The sequence below is a fragment of the Leucopleurus acutus genome (assembly GCF_964270905.1).
Source record: "Leucopleurus acutus genome assembly, chromosome: 16".
NCBI classification, from domain to species: domain Eukaryota; kingdom Metazoa; phylum Chordata; class Mammalia; order Artiodactyla; family Delphinidae; genus Leucopleurus; species Leucopleurus acutus.
The window spans coordinates 71,681,368-71,700,663 of record NC_139158.1 but is presented as its reverse complement, the minus strand read 5'-3'; the positions used below and the strand labels follow the sequence as shown (position 1 = coordinate 71,700,663).

Genomic DNA, 19,296 nt, shown 5'->3' with positions numbered 1-19,296 from the left:
CTGCAGTGTCGTTCTCAGTTGTTCCTTAGAAATAGACAGAAGTCGTTGTTGGCCATTTTAAATAAACGTATGATCAAAAAAAAAAAAAAAAAAAGCGCAACGTCTCTGAGTGTGGCTGTAAATCGTCCGGTTCCTGCTGTACAGACGATCAAACGGTTTGGCCGCTTCTTTCGTGCACATCTCCCTTAAGATAACACTTAAAAAAACGTGCTAAGGGTCATAGAAAATGCTTTTTACCTTAAAGGAATCCACTTTCCCCCCACCCCTCCCCACCCTGCAACAAAATAATCTTACAGGTGTCTTCAGCACAGTTTCTAAAACACTTAGTCAACTAGTACTTACACGGAGCCAACAGTTTATGCTTCATAATGTCTTGTTTGCACTGTAAAACCGTATTTGCACATCTGGGGCGGAGCTGGTCCCTGCCCTATGCATCTGGGGGCGGGTTTCTGCTGCAGAGTGATCCGTCCAGGGGCGGCTCACGCGACTTTGGGCTGGGGCCAGACGTCCCGACGTGGGGTACGGTGGCAGGGAGAGGAGCAGGGTCCACAGTAACCCTGGAGCAAGCAGGTCAGGGGGCGGAAGGTTCCTGCAGGTTCTTTGGGCTGGCGGCGGGCGGTGCGCTGCCTCTGCAGAGTCTGGTGGGAGGTTGAGGAAGAGACTCAGCCCGGGGCCGTGGTCGTGTCACTGCTCTCTCTTCTCCAGCACCCTGCTTCCTGCCAAGGCCTCTTTTCTGCTGTCAGCCCTTCAGGCTCTGAGCAGTGCCCTTCCAGCAAGCCTCAGGGAGGAGAGGGAGGTGGGCTTAGGTGAGGTAGAGCGACTTATCCCTGGGGAGGAGGCTGGGGGAGAAAGGAGAGGCTGTCAGAGTGGATGTGACACCTCCACCCCGCCCCAGGCGCCCCCCTGGCCCTCAAGGGTCTGGACACAAGGCCCGGGGCACATCAGGACACCTGCTCCCTGGCCCTTCACGCCCTCCCTGGATTCGGCTGCCCCTCTGAGGATGAATGAGGGTCTGTCCTGGCCCTTCCCTGACCATCCACTGGGCAGAACCGAACACCCCTCCTGGAATCCTGGCAGGGGACCACCTGGTCCTCAGCGGATACAAAAAGCTCAAACCTCAAAATGAGACCAAGTCTGTGCTGTGATTGGTGCCCAGAGCTCCCATGGGATCAGGCTGAAGCCAGTCTCCAGCTGAGGCCACGCCCTCGCTAAGCTCCCTCCCTGCCCTGGTCTGCTTCCCTCCCCCACCCCGTCTCCTGCAGGTTCTCCCTGAACATGTATACATCGTCGAGGACACCCAAATCCCTGCCTCAAGCTCTGCTTCTGAGGAAGCTGACTGAAGGCAGATGGCTTAGCTATGAATGCCATGTCAAGCACTTGTGAAAAAGAACAGGATGGAAGGAAAACCAGCAAGAGTGAAGACAGGCCTTAGTTTCCCCTGCGGGCCTGGCAGCAGACCAGCTGAGTCCCTCTGGGGCCTTGTTTTGGTCCTCTCCTGAAGACGACGGGCACCCGGTGCCCAAGAGAACCTCCTGCAGGGCTGACAGTGACCTGCGGTGTCCCTCTTGTCTTTTCCCACCCTGTCATCCCGTCCTCACGCTCCATGTGTAGGCAGGACAAGGGCAGCACCAAGGGCGGGCGAGTGGGTTGAGGGCCGACCTGCAAGTGCTGATGCCACACTCCCCGCTGGGGTAACTGCTGTCCCAGTCTCCGCTGCTCGTGGGGTTGGATGGGCCAGGGGAGCGGGATCCGGAACCACTGGGGAACTCAGAGATGTGAGGGAAGTCCTGCCGAGGTGGGGAGGAGGCGGTGAGCAAAGGAGAGAGAAGGGGGTGCATCTCAGGCAGCAAGAGGGGACGGGGGTGTGTTCACAGAGACACCTCCCCGGCTTATAAGAAATCTCCGCTCTGCCTCTCTGCCTGGAACGCTTCTTTCTTTTCCCTAGTAGAGCACGTTCTGGAAAATTCAACCCTTGACTTAGCTACATGGGGGGGAGGGGGTGACGGACTTTCTTTTCCTGGACCTCAGTTTCCCACTCTGTAAAATGGATTTCTTGGGCTGAGTGACCTCCCAGGGCCAAGCAAGCCTTGTAATTACCAGTGTCTGTGGAGCAATTCGGGAGATCTGGCTTCAAAGGCTTTGGGGAGAGCCAGGAGCTAGGGTTGATCTAGCAGAAGCCACAGTGGCCTCAACCCCTCCAGCCAGAGAGCAGAAATGGACAGAGGCTGAGGGAGGAGGGTCTGAGGTACCCTAAGAATCTGAAGAATCTGTCTGGCTACTTGCCAACTGTTCTCTGCAGCCAGAGCATCTCACGCAAGGTGTACTCGCCCCATTTCACAGTTGCAGTAACTGAGGCTCAGAGAGGTAAGGTGCTAAGGCTGAGGTCACACAGCCGGTGAGCGGCAGGGCCAGTATTTGGAATCCCAAGCTGCCTCCCCTTTCTGCAAGGGGTCCCCGAGGGGCACGTTCTCACTGGACCCTGCTTACCTGTGGCCCTGGAGGTGAGGGGCTCACGGCCAACTGCACCTGGAGTGCCATGGGAGCGGGCAGGATGGGAGGCTGGGGGGCTGGGGACATGCTGACAGGTGGGCTGAGGAGGGTGCCCTGGGTGTGGGGCGGCAGTGGCAGTTGCTGGTGCAGGGGGGTGCTGAGAGGGAAGGAGGGGGGCGGTGGCGGGGATGCACTGAGGCCCGGCAGCAGCGACTTGGAGCCCAGCGTCCGGGCGAGGCTGGCGGGGGAGGCCCCGCTGCGGAAGGCCTGCAGGTCGGACGGCGTCAGGAAGGAGGCCAGGCCTGGCATGGCGTACATGGGCTGCTTGGGTGGGAGCATTTTGGCCGGTGGGTTCGCCTGAGTGTTCTTGGTCTCACCCTGGTCGGGGGAGCTCTGGAAGGAGACAGACACCAATCACTCTGGAGAAGGCGCATAAGCCAGAACGTGGGCCACGAGATTGTGTGGTTTTGTCACCCACTGGCGTGGCTCCGGGATGGCTCTCAGGCCCCTGGGGAAAGAGCTGGGGACTCACCAGAGATAATTCAGGGTCGAGCACACTTGGCTCTGACCATCCAACCACCCCTGCTTTAATCCCTGGGGGCTCCCCTGCCCACGGGAGAACCCATGCTTCTCAGCCTGGCCCGAGGGGCCAGCATCGTCCAGCCGGGCTATCCTCTACTTAGGCTTCTCCCCAGCCTCTGCGCCTCAGTGTGGGCCGTTCCCTTGATTTGGGACACCCTCTTTGCTTGGCCCTTTATGGCCTAACCCAGAAGCCATGTCCTCTGTAGCAGCTTCCAGACCACCCGCTGCCCCCCGTGGACCACACAACCACTGCCAGTGCTGAGCCTCCTGCAGCGCTGGGGCTGAGGAATGAGGCAGAGAGCGCAGGACGGGAGGAAAGGCCACATCTGAAGCCTGGCAAAACTGGGTCTCAGTCCCGGTACAGCCACCTAGCAAGCTGGCTACTCACAGGCAGGTCGCTTAACTCCACTGTGTAACAGGTCCTTCTTGGAAGAATTAAATGAGATGCACGCACACTATGCATGTAAAGCACAAGCTTGGCACAGAGGCGGTGCACTGGAGAAGGGGCCACACTGGTCTTATCCACCCCTTCCAAGGCCTATGGTGTTGGCCATTCCCGCTTGGTTCTTGCCCTAACCCTCAAGTGGCCCCATTCTTATCAGGGCTGGGCCTAGGGATTCCAGGTGTTACCTTGGAGACAAGGCTGGCCCTGTAGGCTGCCAGAGCCTTCAGATACTCCTTCTTCGCTGCTTCGGTCTTCCTCTTGTAGGCCTGAAAGATCCAAGATGTGGGCAATATCGAGGAGAGGTCAGGTGGTCAGCCTGAGCTCACAGGGCTGGTAACTGGCATTTACCTCGGAGCTAGCTCTGCTCCTATTCTCCCTGCAGGCCCCTGAGAGGAGGCCACGGGCCTCTGGTCAGCGGATAAGAAAGCTCTGGCCTGGACCCCAGACTTTTAAGAGTTGGAGGCCAAGATGGATGAAGATGCCTGTTCTCATTTAACAGATGAGGAAGCAGAGGTCCAGTTTTTTTCTCCACTTAACCAAGTGGCTAGTGAACGCAGCTGCAAAACAGCCAGATCAGAAGGGTCCTACCTCCCCAGCTTACAGATGGGCAGACTGATCCTAGCAAAGACCTCTGCAGGAGTCTCTAGCTCCACAGGCTGGGCCTGGTTCCAGACCTTCCAAGTCTGACCTCAGAGGCTTGAGGGATGGCCCAGAAAGGGACGGAGGCTCACCTGCTTCTGCTCCTCTCCCAAGCTGTCCCACATGGAGGCCACGATTTTGGACACATCCCCGAAGGTTGCACTGGGGTTCTGTCCCTTGATGGCGGCCTGAGTGTCTCTGAAGAAAAGCGCGTAGGCCGACACAGGCTTCTGCGGCTCATTGGGGTCCTTCTTCTTCTTCTTCTTTGGGTTCTTGGCCTTTCTGCCGGGGTCGGCGGAGGGTCTCTTTTCTCCCGACATCTGCCCGGGTGAGAGGAGTCAGAAATCAGAGAAGTCCGGGACCTCCTGCCAAAGGGGACCTGACCCAGCCTCAGGCAGAGCTGGACTTTCCTCAGCTTTTCCCTGCTTGCCCAGCCCTGCTTATACACAGGCAGCACCTGGGGGCTGGCCACGCTCCTCCCGGGCTTGAACACACACACACACACACACACACACACACACACACACACACACACACACACGTCCTGGGTATGAGCCCTGGGTTTTTCTGTTTTCTTTCTTTCTTTTTCTTTTTTTTAAATCTAGTACTGCATTTTTCGTTTAGCTCATCGATGAGAATCAGCATGATGGTAAAGTTGATTCAAAGAAATACAAGAGAAAGAAACTGGTCAATGCCCTGGAGAGCAATAAAGCTATCACCTCTGGGGCTTCTAGTCTTTTGTACTGGACAGAAGTAATTTGTGTCTCTACAGGGAAAAATTCATTTGCCTTGTAATCAGACAAAAATCGTTCACATCTTCATTGCTTTTCCCCCAAGTTAACATCCTCCTTTACAGAGTGTAAAGCCCCTAATCAATAATGAAGGAGGAATCAAAACAAAGGCACCATCTCCCAGAGAATCAGGTAATTTTTGAGTCTGTTAGACGATGCTGTACTATGCCATGAAAGAACGTGCAGTTATCCGTTTTTGGACTATTTCCAAGTTTTGGATCGATATATTTTTCTTAACAGCTCTCCCCTCCTGTGATCACAGATAATCCCCAAAGATTACCCTTGATTACATAAGATCAGTCTCTTCCACCACATTTCAGCTGTGTGATTTGGGTCCAGTGGCTTAGTCCCCCTGACCCCCTTTGAAGTTGTTGGATGGAGTGAGGTTAATGCAACTGTCGCCAGGTGTGGCCTCACCTTGGACACCTGGCCTCTGATGCAGTCAGACGCCAGGACCACCATACTGTGAGCACCTCACTTAGGGCTTCCAGGATGCGGAGCGGGTGGGAATACCCCCCCACAGACTAGGACTCCCAGGCCACCCAGGGACCAGGGATGTTGCTCAAAGGCCCTGGATCCTGCCGTGGAGACCATGGCTCTATGCACCAAGGAAATGAAAGTGACACCATGAACTGATAAGGAAACTGTGGGCCAGTGGATAAGATTCAGGCCTGCACATCTGAGGGATGGGGAGGGTCAGTCTGTAGCCACATTGGTTCTGTTCCTGAGTGTTTCTCTGCAGCCACTCACCTCCCCAAGCCTTAGTTCTGTCAGCACCGTGGCAAGGCTCTGACAGGATAGGAGATGCGGACGGATGCACCTTGTAATTGATGGAGAGCTGAGCAGGTGAGGCACTGCAGGCGGTTAAGAGCACATATGCTGGAGCCAGATTGCAACCACCTTGGTTTAAATCCTGGTTCTATGGCACTTGATACGTTACTTAACCTCTCTGTGCCTCAGTTTCCCCATCTGCAAATCGAAGATGATAAAGGCACCTACCACATAGTGTTGTGATGAAGATTATGTGGATTAATTCCTATCGTGTCCTTAGAATAGTGTCTGGCCCGTTAAAGTGTTTTAGAAGGGTTTGTTAAATAAAAAGAAAATAAAATTAAAACCGCCCCCGCCTGGACTACAATAGAGACCAAGTTATCCTGAGGATGTAGCCGGACCAGGATCCAGAGGTGCCCACCCCAGCCTGGAGGTCAGGGTACCTGCAGGATGGCATGGGTGCCACGGTTACTGCCCAAGGCCTCTGCAGGGCCGCCACGTGGAAAGGGGTGAGAGGCCCTTATGAAGAAGAAAGGGAGGGAGGCGTTGTGGGATCAAGCCTGGATTCTGCCGGCGACTCACTGGGAGATTCCGGGCACGCACATCCACCCCTGGCCTTTTGGGGCCTCTGTTTTCATAAAAACAAGATGCTCTTCGACAGGGAGGGAGATCTAGAGTCAGTGCAAAGAAAGGATGGGAGCCTGGACACATGGTGAGTTCTCATCCCTGACGGGTTCTTGAAGAGGCAGCACCGCCCCTGGTTCCAGGGATACAGGGTGGGCCACGCCCCCAAGGGGGGGAGTCATTTTTAGTGCTCCATCCTGCAGTGCTGCCCAGAGCACTGCTGGACCACGCATCTTTGTGGTCCTCCAAAGTGGGCCAAAAAGGCCAAAGTGGTCATAAGACATGGCCCTGAGGATCTTGCCAATGCCATCAATGCCACTGAAATGACCCATTGGCTATTCAGGAATAAGACGACATCACGTTTATCCAGAATTTTCCTCCTTTTTTTTTTTTTCCAGCAAAGGGTATAGTTATACTCTTCTAGACTTTTCTAGAAGAGGTGATGACCATTTCCACGCAGGGCCTGTCCCCTTGCTGACAGGAGGGCATCTTAAGCCTTTGCATCTCCATCCCTACGTACCTTGAAATGCGCTTCCGACTCCTCCTCCTGAGTTGAACTGGAGGGAGACGGGGTTGCCGACTTGCTCCCTGGGGGTGACGGGGAGCTGTGGGCAATGCCACTCCGGACGCCCATCTGAGAAATGAGCTGGGACTGGCTGAGGGCACTCATGTGGCTGGCCAGCATCGCCGGGCGGCCCAGCAGGGGCCCTGGTCGGCCCGAGTCATAGGCAGCAACCTCTGAGTGGACCATCTCCTGGATCTGAGAGAAGAGGAGATTGCATGTTGAGTTCGAAGGGACCAGCACATCTGCACGTGTATGTACCAGACTCAGAGGAGGGGGTCCCCTCTGAGCTGTGGCTTCCCCATGGATCGCCCACAGGTGAGGGTCCATTCTATTCCGACCCCTGCACAATTAGATGCATCTCTGGGGGGTGCCATTCTGTTGATAGTCACCCTGGACAGAGAGTCAGCATCTCAGCCCTTGCTAGAGAGCCCAGTCCAGCTGTGAAGACAGCATTTTATGATACTGGGTTTTCCTTCCTGGAACACGGTGTATCTTTGCATTTATTCACTATGCAGCATGATAGCAAAGAGCATAGACGTTGGAAGCCGAATGCATTTTGAATCCTGGTTCTGCTGCTTATACACTGGGTGACTTTGGCCAAGTTACTTAACCTTTTTGTGCCTCAGTTTCTTCGCCTGAAAAATTTGGATAATGATTAAACTTACCTTCTAGGGTTGTTAAGGATTAAATCTGCCTGGCATATAGCAAGCCCTATCTTGTACGAGGGTTTGTTAAATACATAGAATAAATAAATCCCTTAATAAAGTTTGCCCATTTTTCCCCCACAGGTCAGTCGTTTTCTTATTATCTATTCCCCATGATATTTTCTAACTGGTTATTTTTAGAATATAAAGCAAGCTACTAACTTTTAGATACAGGCATTTCTCATACTAAACACATTTAGAATAGTGTACACTTTTTGCCTAAAAATTACATACACACACACACTGTTCAGTGAGGCATGCCAATTTGCATAGTCTTACAATTATTTTTATTTCCTCTGAATTTGTGGTTAAATTCTAATTTTATTTATTTATTTTTCTTTTGCGGTACGCGGGACTCTCACTGTTGTGGCCTCTCCCGCTGCGGAGCACAGGCTCCGGATGCGCAGGCTCAGCGGCCATGGCTCACGGGCCCAGCCGCTCCGCGGCATGTGGGATCTTCCCGGACCGGGCGTGCACCCGTGTCCCCTGCATCGGCAGGCGGACTCTCAACCACTGCGCCACCAGGGAAGCTCTAAATTCTAACTTTTAATATCCAGTATCTGTGTTTTCCTTTACTTGTTCTTCGTTAGGGAGCCTCATCGGTTTTCTATTTTATTTTGTGGGATTTTTTTTTCCTCCTCAAAAGAATCAAATTTCAAATTTGTTTATCAGGTCTACTCCTCCGTTTTCTAATTCTTTAATATCTAATTTTATCTTTATTAATCTCCTCTGATTTTTACATATTTATTAGTGTTGCTTCCCCCTCAATTTTGGGTCGCATTTTCAATTCAGTATTTTCATTCTCAATGTTTAGAAGTCGGTTTCATGCTATGAATTTTCCTCTGAACATGACCTTAACGTTTCTCAGACTTCATCACGTGAGATTTTCATTATTGTTCTTTTTGATGTATTTATTTTTAAATTTCAGTTTTAATTTCCTCTCATCCAATCGATGTTTAAGAAGAGTTCTGAAATTTCTTTTTTTTTAAATTTAATATAATTTTTTAAAATTTTTGGCTGCGTTGTTTCTTCGTTGCTGCGCACAGGCTTTATCTAGTTGCAGCGAGGGGGGTCTACTCTTCATTGCGGTGCGCGGGCTTCTCATTGCAGTGGCTTCTCTTGTTGCGGAGCACGGGCTCTAGGCGTGTGGCCTTCAGCAGTTGCAGCACCCGGGCTCAGTAATTGTGGCTCATGGGCTTAGTTGCTCTGAGGCATGTAGGATCCTCCCAGACCAGGGCTTGAACCTATGTCCCCCTGCACTGGCAGGCGGATTCTTAACCACTGTTAACCACTTCCCTGTGCCACCAGGGAAGTCCGAGTTCTGAAATTTCTAAGAGGTCAAAAATTTTTGTTGCTTTTTTTTTCCTTTTGCTCCTAATTTCTAGTAACAAACGTGATCTAAGAATATGATCTGTACTATTTGCACTTTTGAAAATTTATTCAGGTTTCCTTTAAGACCCACATATGTTTAAATTTTGTATATATTTCACAGTATTTAAGGGCAAAGGGGAGCTGTGTTTGCCGAGTAATATAATAGTGTGACATTTCTCTGTCTTATCAGTGGTGATTATATTATTTCGATTCCTTTGGTTTGTCAAAGTTGCCTACAACTTTCTGCTTCCATCAAAATCTCCCTTTAATGCTTAAAGTTTTTGTTTTGGGAATCTGATGTTGGTTTTTATTGCAAAAAGAAAACTGGCAATTATATCTTCATAACGGATTAAACTTTAGTATTATTATAAAGTGTCTAATTTTTGCCTTGAATTCAGTGGAGTCTGATATGAACACTGCTATCCTTGCCTGTAGATATATTTGTCTGAATTTGTTTGGCGTTTCTTCATTTCTGAGGAACTTTCTTTTTTACGTGTCAGTTTCCATTCTTTCCGGTTATCTTTGTCAAATGTTGGGTTTTTTTGTGTGATGGTCAGCTTTAGAAAAAGAACTGAGTTGTTTCCCTTTTTCATTATGTCCTGGAAGAGTATAAATAACAAAGAAATGATTATTTTCCTTAGAGAACTGAAAGAGTTTAGACATAAAAACACCTGAGGCCCAGGGCTTTTTGAAAGATTGATTTTCACAATATTTGCTATGGCTAATAGGTCTATTTTAGTTTCCACATTCTCTTGAGTTAGTTTGGTTTTATAGATATATATATATATACACACACACACATATATTTAGAAAATTGTATACTTCATCCAGATTTTAATACCAGTAGCATAAAATTAGGATAACATTACCATATTTTTAACCTATTCTATGGTTTTAAATCCCCATTCTCAATTGTAATACTGTGAATGCATTTTAAAATTTTCCTTCTCAAAATTTATATATTTTTAACTGTCCAAAGAACCAGTTCTTATATTTAAACAAATCTATTTGACAACTTTTCTGATCATTATTAAATTTTGCTTTTCTCTCTATTAATAGTAACTTCGGGTATCATGTTGCTTTTTATCTAGCTTTTCAAATTAAACAATTTACTTATTTTCACATTTTCTTTTTTAATAATAGAAGTAGCTAGGGCAGGGGTTCAAACAGGGACACTTTTGCCATGTAGGAGATGTTTTTGGTTTTTAACTGGGTGAGGGGGGTGCTGCTACTGGTGTCTAGTGGGTCGAGGGGCCAGGGATTCTGCTCAACACCCTATAAAGCACAGAATGCTCCCCAACAAGAGTTATGTACCCAAAATGTCAACAGTGCTGAGGGCGAGAAGTCCAGCTCTGTAACCATGATGTTTTCCCCCTGAGGAGGACTCTAGCTGAATCATAGAAATATTTTAAAAATATTCTACAACTGAAGATTTGATTTTCCTTTTTACCCTAAAATTATTTGGAAAAGAGTCTTTATTAATGTAGCCTTCTGTGACTGTGGCCAGGGAACATAACATCTAGGATTTTATCTTTGTGGTACTGAAGTTTTCATTATGGCTTAAGATATGATCAATTTTTGTAAAACTTTCATGTGCCTCTGAGATAATGTTTGCTCGGTAACATACACATTTCTCTATGTGTCTATTCAATAAACTGTTTTGACTACTTTAGCTGTGAAATCTCGAGAAAAATGAGTTTAAGCCTCCTACTCCTATTGTGTTCCTATCAGCTTCGCTATAGAATTTAAACCGGTTTTCTTTATATTGATGTGGTTATTGATTCCCATATATGTCCCAGAATGCTATATTTTCACACGGCTTCTCCTTGTTGATATTTTTAAAAGTATGCTTGCCTCAATTAATGTTTCTATCTTAAATCCTACTTTATCTGTGGCAATTATCACTTTCTTGATTTTTCCACTGTTTTATTTACTATACTTCAATAAAAATTTTTTTAAAAAACCACAGTGAGGTATCACCTCACATCTGTTAGAATGGATATTATCAAAAACACAAGAGATTACAAATGTTAGCAAGGGTGTGAGAAAAGGGAACCTTTGTATACTGCTAGCGGGAATATAAATTGGTGTAGCCACTATGGAAAACAGTATGGAGGTTCCTCAAAAACTTAAAACTAGACTACCATATGATCCAGCAATCTCATCCCTGGGTATATATCCAGAAGAAATGAAATCACTACTTCGAAGAGATATCTGCACCCCATGTTTACTGCAGCAACATTCATAATAGCCAAGACATGGAAACAACGTAAATGTCCGTGAACAGATGAAGGGATAAAGAAAATACGGTACATTTTACAATGTTATTCAGCCATAGAAAAGAAGGAAACACTGCCTTTTGTGGCAGTGTGGACGGACCTTGAGAACATTAGGCTAAGTGAGATGAGTGAGACAGAGAAAGACAAATACTTTATATTCTCACTCATATGTGGGTTCTAAAAAAGCTGAACTCAAATTGAGAGTACAGTGGTGGTCGCCAGGGCCAGGGGGTTGGGGGAAATGGATGAAGGTGGTCAAAGGGTACAAACTTCCAGCTGTATGATGAATAAATTCTAGGGATCTAATATACAGCATGGTGACTATAATCACCAATACTATATTATATAATTAAAAGTTGTTAAAAGAGTAGATCTTAAAAGTTACCACCACATACACACTTATTATGGTAATTATTTCACAGTATATACATGCATCAAGTCATCACGTTGTATACCTTAAACTTAAATATGTTAAATCTCAATAATACCTCAATAAAGCTCGAAAAATTTTTGAACACTTTGAACAAAAGGTAGGTTTTAAAATCTATTCTCTAAACATCCTTTTCTATTCCAACATGTACACACTCCTTTTTCCATGAATCTTAAAGAAGGATCTGACATTATTTCTTCAAGGGCAAATTGGCCTTGGGGCTGTGTGTTTAGGGCTTGTTTTTGTTTCTTTTTTTTTTCCTTCCCAGCTGCCTGTTTTAGAATTCTTCAGTCAGGTGTACCTGAACTCAGTAATTTAATATATGGCCAACACTTGATAATGGCAGATTTTGAATTTTTGCAAATCTGCTAAGTCTGAAATGCTCCCAAAGTTGTTCTAATTTGCACTGCCCTGTTTACTAGAGAAGTCAAACATTTTTTCGTTCGTTTCCTGGCCATTTGGGTTTCTGTTTATACTGCTGGTGGGAGTGTCAACTAGTAAGATACACATTTTAGGAAGAAATCTGATAATCCATACCCTATAACCTAGCAATTCTATACCAAGATATTTACTGGAAAGAACTTTCCCACATGCACAAGAAGACATATATACTGCAGGAAACTTTAAAGACTCTGAAATGGGCAAATGAATGTTCTTTCAATGGGTGTTGGCTAGTCGACCTCAGGGTTATCTGTTTCTATAGAAATGTGTGCCTTTGTCTTTGACTAGGCTATCTGACAACTTTGTAAGCTGTACAAAAGTGATATTAGTGCAACTTATTGTTTTATCATTAAGTTTTTTTAAATTGTGGTAAAATACACATAAGATAGGATTTACCATCTTAACCATTTTAAAGTGTTTCACATTGTTGTGCTACCGTCACTACCATCCATCTCCAGAGCTCTTTTCATCTTGTAGAACTGAGACTTTGTATCTATTAAACCATAGCTTCCTGTTGCTTCCTCCCTGCAGCCCCTGGCAACCACCATTTTACTACTATGAAATTTGACTATTCTATGAATCTGACTGCTTTAGGTACCTCCTGAAGTGGAATCATACGGTATTTTTTCTTTTGTGTCTGGCTTATTTCACTTAGCATAAAGTCCTTAATGTTCATCCACGTTGTAGCATGTATCAGAATTTCCTTCCTTTTAAAGGCTGAATAAAATTTCATTGTATGCATATAATGCATTTTGTTTATCCATTCATCTATTGATGGACACTTGGGTTGCTTCCATATTTTGGCTATTGTGAATAATGCTGCTATGAACACAGATGTACAAAGATCTCTTCAAGACCCTGCTATCAACGCTTTTGGATATATACCCAGAAATAGAATTGCTGGATCATATAGTAATTCTATTTTTAATTTTTGAGGAGCTGCCATATTGTTATCCATAGGGTCTACACCATTTTATATTCACACCAACAGTGCACATTTTCTCCACATCCTTGCCAACTCTTGTTTTCTCTCTCTCTCTCTCTCTCTTTTTTTTTTTTTTTGGATAGTAACCATACTAATGGCTGTGAGGTGGAATGCAAATGATTCTTATCCATAAAAATGCAAAAAATGTTTTCTGGTAGAGGTACAAGTTGATCGCATCCTGTAGAAAAGAAGAACCCGAACATTGTATTCTTGCTCTATAGATATCAACCAGTTTTGCATTTATAAGAAAATTTATTTCAGCATTCTTTTTTTTTTTTTTTTTTTTTTTTTTGTGTGTTACGTGGGCCTTTCACTTTGTGGCCTCTCCCGTGCTCCAGACGCGCAGGCTCAGCGGCCATGGCTCACGGGCCCAGCCGCTCCGCGGCATGTGGGATCTTCTCGGACCGGGGCACAAACCCATGTCCCCTGCATCGGCAGGCAGACTCTCAACCACTGAGCCACCAGGGAAGCCCTATTTCAGCATTCTTGACTGCCTATATATGTACCTATTCATCAGATTGTTCTTTGAGCTGATTATAATATCTTACTGGCTTCCTCATTAGTGAATGAATTAAATAAATTGACATGTTTTCATTTTATATTTATATGAAAGTCATATTACCTTTCAAAAATTATATACTACAACAATGATCATTACAGCACTTTTTTTTTTAACTCCAGAAAAACTGGGAATAATCTAAATGTTTGCCAGTTGGGAAATGGTGGTAATCTGTGATCTATTCACAGAATGGAATTCTGTACAGAGTTGAAGTGAATGGCCTGGAGCCACACCTACCAATGAGGATGAACTCAAAACAATAATGAGTAAAGAGTTTCAGAAGGATACATACAGTAGAATACCTTTATGTACGTGTTCAAAACATAAAACATTACTATAAAGTGTTTAAGGCCATATAGAAATGCAGTAAAATCATAAAACACCTATTACAGCCCCTTCCTCTGTCGTGCAGGCGTGCCCTGGGGCTCCCCAAGTCTCTGGCTGAGGTCACATCCTTGCTCAACTCCTTCCTCTGTGGACTCTGATTCCTTCTCCTTCGATAAACAGCATTCACAAGAATCGTCGTCTCAGGCTCTGCTTCCAGGAGCCTCACCTAAGTCTCTCTCCGTCAGGTCAATGGGTCTCCCCTCTCCGTGGGCTGCACCCCATAAGCATCAAATCATGTTCACTTCTCTCCCATCTACGTGAAAAGCTCCCTTAGTTCCAAGTCTCCTAAAAACTGCTGTCCCAACTTTCTCCCCTGCACAGCCAATCTTCTGCAGAGAACTGTCTATTCTCACTGTCACTAGGACCTCCCCTCCCATCGGCAACTCATTTGGCGTGTACCCTCCTTACTACGTATACCACTTAATCATCTTCATCATCCTCACCACCATCTTCATCAGTAGGAAGAGGAGGGGAAAGATTTATTAAGCATTTAATACGTGCCAGAAGCACTGCTAAGCTTTTCCATATATGGCCCATTTAATCACCACAGCTACCGTACCAGGTGGGTAATATAGTCATCCTCAGCTGAGGAAGCCAAGGCTCAGAGAGGTTCAGAGACTTGTCCATGATCGCACAGCTACTGCCGGTGGAGCTGGATTTCTACAGACCGTCATACTTCCTCACTAAGCTATGATGCCTTCCCCAAGACACCCCTTAGTCCTTGACTCCAAGAATTGCTGCCTTGCCCGACAGCCCTCTTCCCTCCAGGGCCTGACTCCTGGCTGTCCAGCTACCTCACTAGTCACTCCTTCTTGGTCTTCTCCAGCCCACTCCTTCAACACTGGCATTCCTCCAGCTCCATCCGACTTTCCCTCCTTTCTTCCATGCCCCCTGGGTGAGTCGTGGCTTCTGCATGGATGCCTGCAAATAGGGGGCACCCCCCAGAGATGATTCCAAATTCCCATATCCCACCTAAGAAAGTGTTTTGTTGAAAGCCAATTTCAGGCTTTGAAAGAAAAAAGGTGAGCTCACAGGAGCAGTACACAGAAGTGGTCAGACGTCAATCCCTCCACACATTCCAGAATTCTCTACCAGTTCACAGGGCCCCTTCCCCAATCACAGTCCACCCTGCTCTGCCCAACACTTTTGGTAACCATTGCCTTTTCTCCTAATGAGCTATAGCAGGTGCTGGGAGGGGTCAGCCCGCTTGCCCTTGGCCTACTTTGGAGGTGCCCCCGACACCACCAGTCCAAGGGTTATCGCCCCTGTTGCTGGTTTCCTGCGTCTCCCTGCCTGACAGCATTCTTTGTCCAAGGAGGCTGGAAGTGCTGAGCCCTAGAAGTGACCCTCAATCTCTGAGGGGCTGCAGTTTATGGATAAAACCCCGGCTTCCCCTCCCCTCAAGAGGACGATTCTGAGTCTCATTCCATACGCCTCTTGGAGGGTCCACAACAGGACTCCAGTTGGTCCAGGTGGTCACAGCTCATCACCCTGCCCTTTACTGGCTTGCTTCCCTTCCTGTCCCTCTTCCCTTCTTCCTTCCCAGAACATCCTGGGATCACCCCTCAACAAACTACTGGCCCCGAAACCTTTGTGTCAGAGTCTGCTTTAAGGGGGATCCCAATTTAAGACACCAGCCCTCCTCTCGGCCCCCAGCATGGCTTCCTCAAGCCCAGGTGCTCTGCTGGCCACCACAGTGACCCTTCAGGAACAGAATATGTCTCCGCCCTCCTCAGAAGCTTTTAATAGCTCCCCCATGACCCACTAGCCCAGTCCTGGCCTTGTAGGAGCCCACAAAGACCTGCACCTTCTCTTTCCTGCCGACCTCTCCAGATCCTTCCCAGAGCTTCCCAGGACATGTGGGCTTCGAGCTGGAATGGATAGTTTCCCCTGTGGCTCACTGGTCCTTTTATCATCTTCAAGCTTACCTGAAATGCCACCTCCTCAAAGAAGCCTTCCATGACCTCTCCTCCCTCTTTTGGCCATGCCCTTTACCTGGGCCTTCCCCTGGGCTCACCCTGGTGAGTACAGAGCATCTGCTTATGTGCAGAGATATATAATGTGCTTCCCCAGCCCCAGGCAGGTGGCCCAGCCCGCAGCTGGCACTTATGAGATGTCTGGTAACCAAATGAACCAAGCCTCCTACTTCTCTCATGGAAACATATGGTCACCTCCAGGAGCCTCTCCAGGAAGGATGAAACAGAGGAAATAGTAAGGGTGTCGCTGTGAACATAATTAGGTTCGCCTGGCTTAATAGATTCTCAGGGCTGCACACAAAGGTGTTTTTCTGCAGAGCATCATTTGCATTCTCTATGGAGAGTACCCCAGGTGCTGAGAGCAGCCCCACGCTGCAAGGAGAGAACAAGAAATCACACCCGTCTCCTTCCCACTTTCTGCTGATTCACAGAACGCACACCCGCCCTGCTTCCTCTGAGGCAGGGACAAGGTGTCATTCAACACAGCCTCATGCTCTGCCCAGGGAATTGGAACTTTTTTTTCTGGAGGCAATAGCGGCTCTGCTCAATTCTCTCATTGAAGCCTCTGCCTCAGTTCCAGAGGGTCCAGAAACTTCTCCTTAATTTTCGAGCACAATCAAACCACAAAGGAAAATTAACAAGCCACTGACCAGCATTTTACAATCCCTTCCATAGCCTCGGAGCAGCTCTTTCTAACAGATACTAATATTCCTGTTTTATAGAGGAATGGTAACCATAGTCATAGTGATACCATATACTTACTATCATGTTTAGTGAGTACGCACTATGTCCCAGGAGCTTCAGGAACAAACCTTTGACATAAACACTCTTATCATCCCCATTTTATAATAAAGACACTGAAACTCAGAGAGGGTAAGTGACTTCCCCAAGGTCACACAGCTAGGTAGTGGGAAAGTCAGAATTCTGGCTGTCTTCCAAGACTGAGATCTTTTTACTGCACCCACGGACCTTAACGGCTCTAATATAGGTGGAGGGTAATGAACCTGCTCTCACAGGACAGCTGTAAGGATCAAATGAAAAAATGTTGTAGAGAACCTGGCACACAGTAGGTGTTCAACAGGAGAGGTTTCCTTTCCTTCATGCCCTCATGGACTTGCTCAGGGTATAACCTTGAACAGGATCTCAAATGGGCTAAGAGGTCAAAAACAATGGAAGTTTCTGGATTATGAAAGAAATATGAGAGAAGCCAAGAGGGAGGCGCTGATGACAATAAAAATAATAGCACAAGGCCTGGCAAAGGGGTGGTGCTTCAAAGATATTTGTTAGATCAGGAGTTGGGAAACTTCTGTAAAAGGCCAGATATTAAATATTGTAGGCTTTGCAGACCAGATGGTCTCTGTTGTAAGTACTAAATCCTGCCATTATAGCACAAAAAGCAGCAGTAGACAATATGTAAATGAATGGGGTGGCCATGTTCCAATAAAACTTTATTTATAAAAACAAGCAGAGGGCCAGGTTTGGCCAATCGATAGCCATGGATTGCCAACCCCTTGAATGTTGTTAAGTAAATAGAAATGGTGCTAGAAAAACTACCCTGTATTTGTCAGTTAACATCTGCCAGGCACTGATCTTCTGACTACATGTAATTCTCACCCAGTTGTGCGTGGGAGGAAGGTGTGTTTATCAGTAGCATGTTACCGATGAGGAAGCTGAGGCTCAGAAAAGTGCCCAAGGTCAGAAGTTGTAGGTGGTGGAGCTGGGATTCAAACCAAGGGCTGACTGGTTCCCAGGCCTGGGTCCTCAGGCACTACCCCACCCTCCTGCCCAGCCCTGCCCTAGGAAACAGCTGCTCGGTGTGCTGTCCTTGGGCACAACCCTGCCCTGGCCACCAGCTGGGCTCTTGCTCTGTCTGAGTCACATCACAGCCTCTCTTTCAAATCAGAAAGACCCGGACTGGCGACAGAGGCCTGGTGGTTGGCCATTGTCCTCTGACTCGGAGCTTCCATGGCTTGTCTTGAGCCTCTTTCTCATGTCCTCAACTGGGCCTCTGCCTCCAGCTGCCCTCATGAGAACTACCTCTGTGGTCCTTTTACTTCTCGAGCCCTCCTCCTGTTATTCATTCAACAAACATTCTCTGAGGGCTTCTATGTCTGAGATCCTGGGAAGAAGCAGGACGAAAGAGCAGACTAAAAACACCCCATCTGGGGTGCACCATCTGATGGCGGAGGCAGAGATGCAGCCACCCAGTTTTTTGTTTTTATAAATTTATTTATTTATTTACTTTTGGCTGTGTTGCGTCTTCATTGTTGCGCGCGGGCTTTCTCTAGTTGCGGCGAGCGGGGGCTACTCTTCGTTGCAGTGTGCGGGCTTCTCACTGCGGTGGCTTCTCTTGCTGCAGAGCACGGGCTCTAGGTGCTCAGGCTTCGGTAGTTGTGGATGCAGGCTCAGCAGTTGTGGCTCACGGGCTCTAGAGCGCAGGCTCAGTAGTTGTGGCGCATGGGCTTAGTTGCTCCACGGCATGTGGGATCTTCCCAGACCAGGGCTCGAACCCATGTTCCCTGCATTGGCAGGCGGATTCTTAAGCACTGCGCCACCAGGGAAGTCCCACCCAATTTGAAACAGTGCAAGAGCACAGGTGTGCAGTGGGATCTGGGGAGGGGGCTAGAGAAGGGCCCCTCCAACGGCTGGAGAGTTAGAAAGGCTTTCCACAGAAAAGACTCTGAGCTGGCTCTCGGAGGGGAAGTCTGCAGAAGACAAGGAGGGGGTGGAGGGCATTCCCAGAAGCAGGAACAGCATGCGCGAGGGCGCAGAGGCATGCAACAGTCTGATGGTTCATTTCCTGTGTCCACTTGACTGGGCTACAGGGTGCCCAGACATTTGGCCAAACATTATCCTGGATGTGTCTGTCAGGGTGTTCCTGGATGAGGTTAATATATGAGCTGGTAGACTGAGTAAAGCAGCTTGCCTTCCCCGATGTGGATGGGTATCATCTAATCAACTGAAGACGCGAATAGAACAAAAAGGCTGAGTAAGAGAGAACCTCGCCGCCTGACTGCTGGGACGTCGGTCTCCTCCTGGCCTGGAGCTGCACCACCAGCTCTCCTGGGTCTCCAGTTTGCTGACTACAGATCTCGGGAAGAGCAGGAGATGAGGATAAAGGGGTAGCAGAGGCTAGGACGTGGAGGGCCGAGGTGGAGGACCATGCCTGCAGGTGCTAAGGCTTGAGGCAGAGGCGCGTCAGAAGCCAGGGCTGTGTGCCGCCAGCCGCCAGGGAGTCCTGTGATTTGCAGCAGAAC

The 19,296-nt window shown here is 47.7% G+C and overlaps 1 protein-coding gene across 7 annotated transcripts in view; it reads right to left on the bottom strand.

Moving 5' to 3' along the window:
• Positions 1–447: 447 nt before the first annotated feature.
• TOX2 (TOX high mobility group box family member 2) overlaps positions 448–19,296 on the bottom strand; it is a gene marked incomplete at both ends in the record, with an annotated part of 131,476 nt that continues 112,627 nt past the window's right edge. For 3 of the 7 annotated variants that reach the window (XM_082857154.1, XM_082857155.1, XM_082857153.1), the window contains 6 exons: positions 448–638; positions 1,660–1,787; positions 2,488–2,883; positions 3,703–3,783; positions 4,249–4,476; positions 6,863–7,102. In XM_082857154.1, coding sequence (XP_082713280.1) covers positions 572–638; positions 1,660–1,787; positions 2,488–2,883; positions 3,703–3,783; positions 4,249–4,476; positions 6,863–7,102 — 1,140 coding nt within the window. Of the gene's footprint in view, positions 639–802; positions 840–1,659; positions 1,788–2,487; positions 2,884–3,702; positions 3,784–4,248; positions 4,477–6,862; positions 7,103–19,296 lie in introns of those variants that run through there. The other 4 variants (XM_082857157.1, XM_082857158.1, XM_082857156.1 and 1 more) reach the window with 2 other exon arrangements.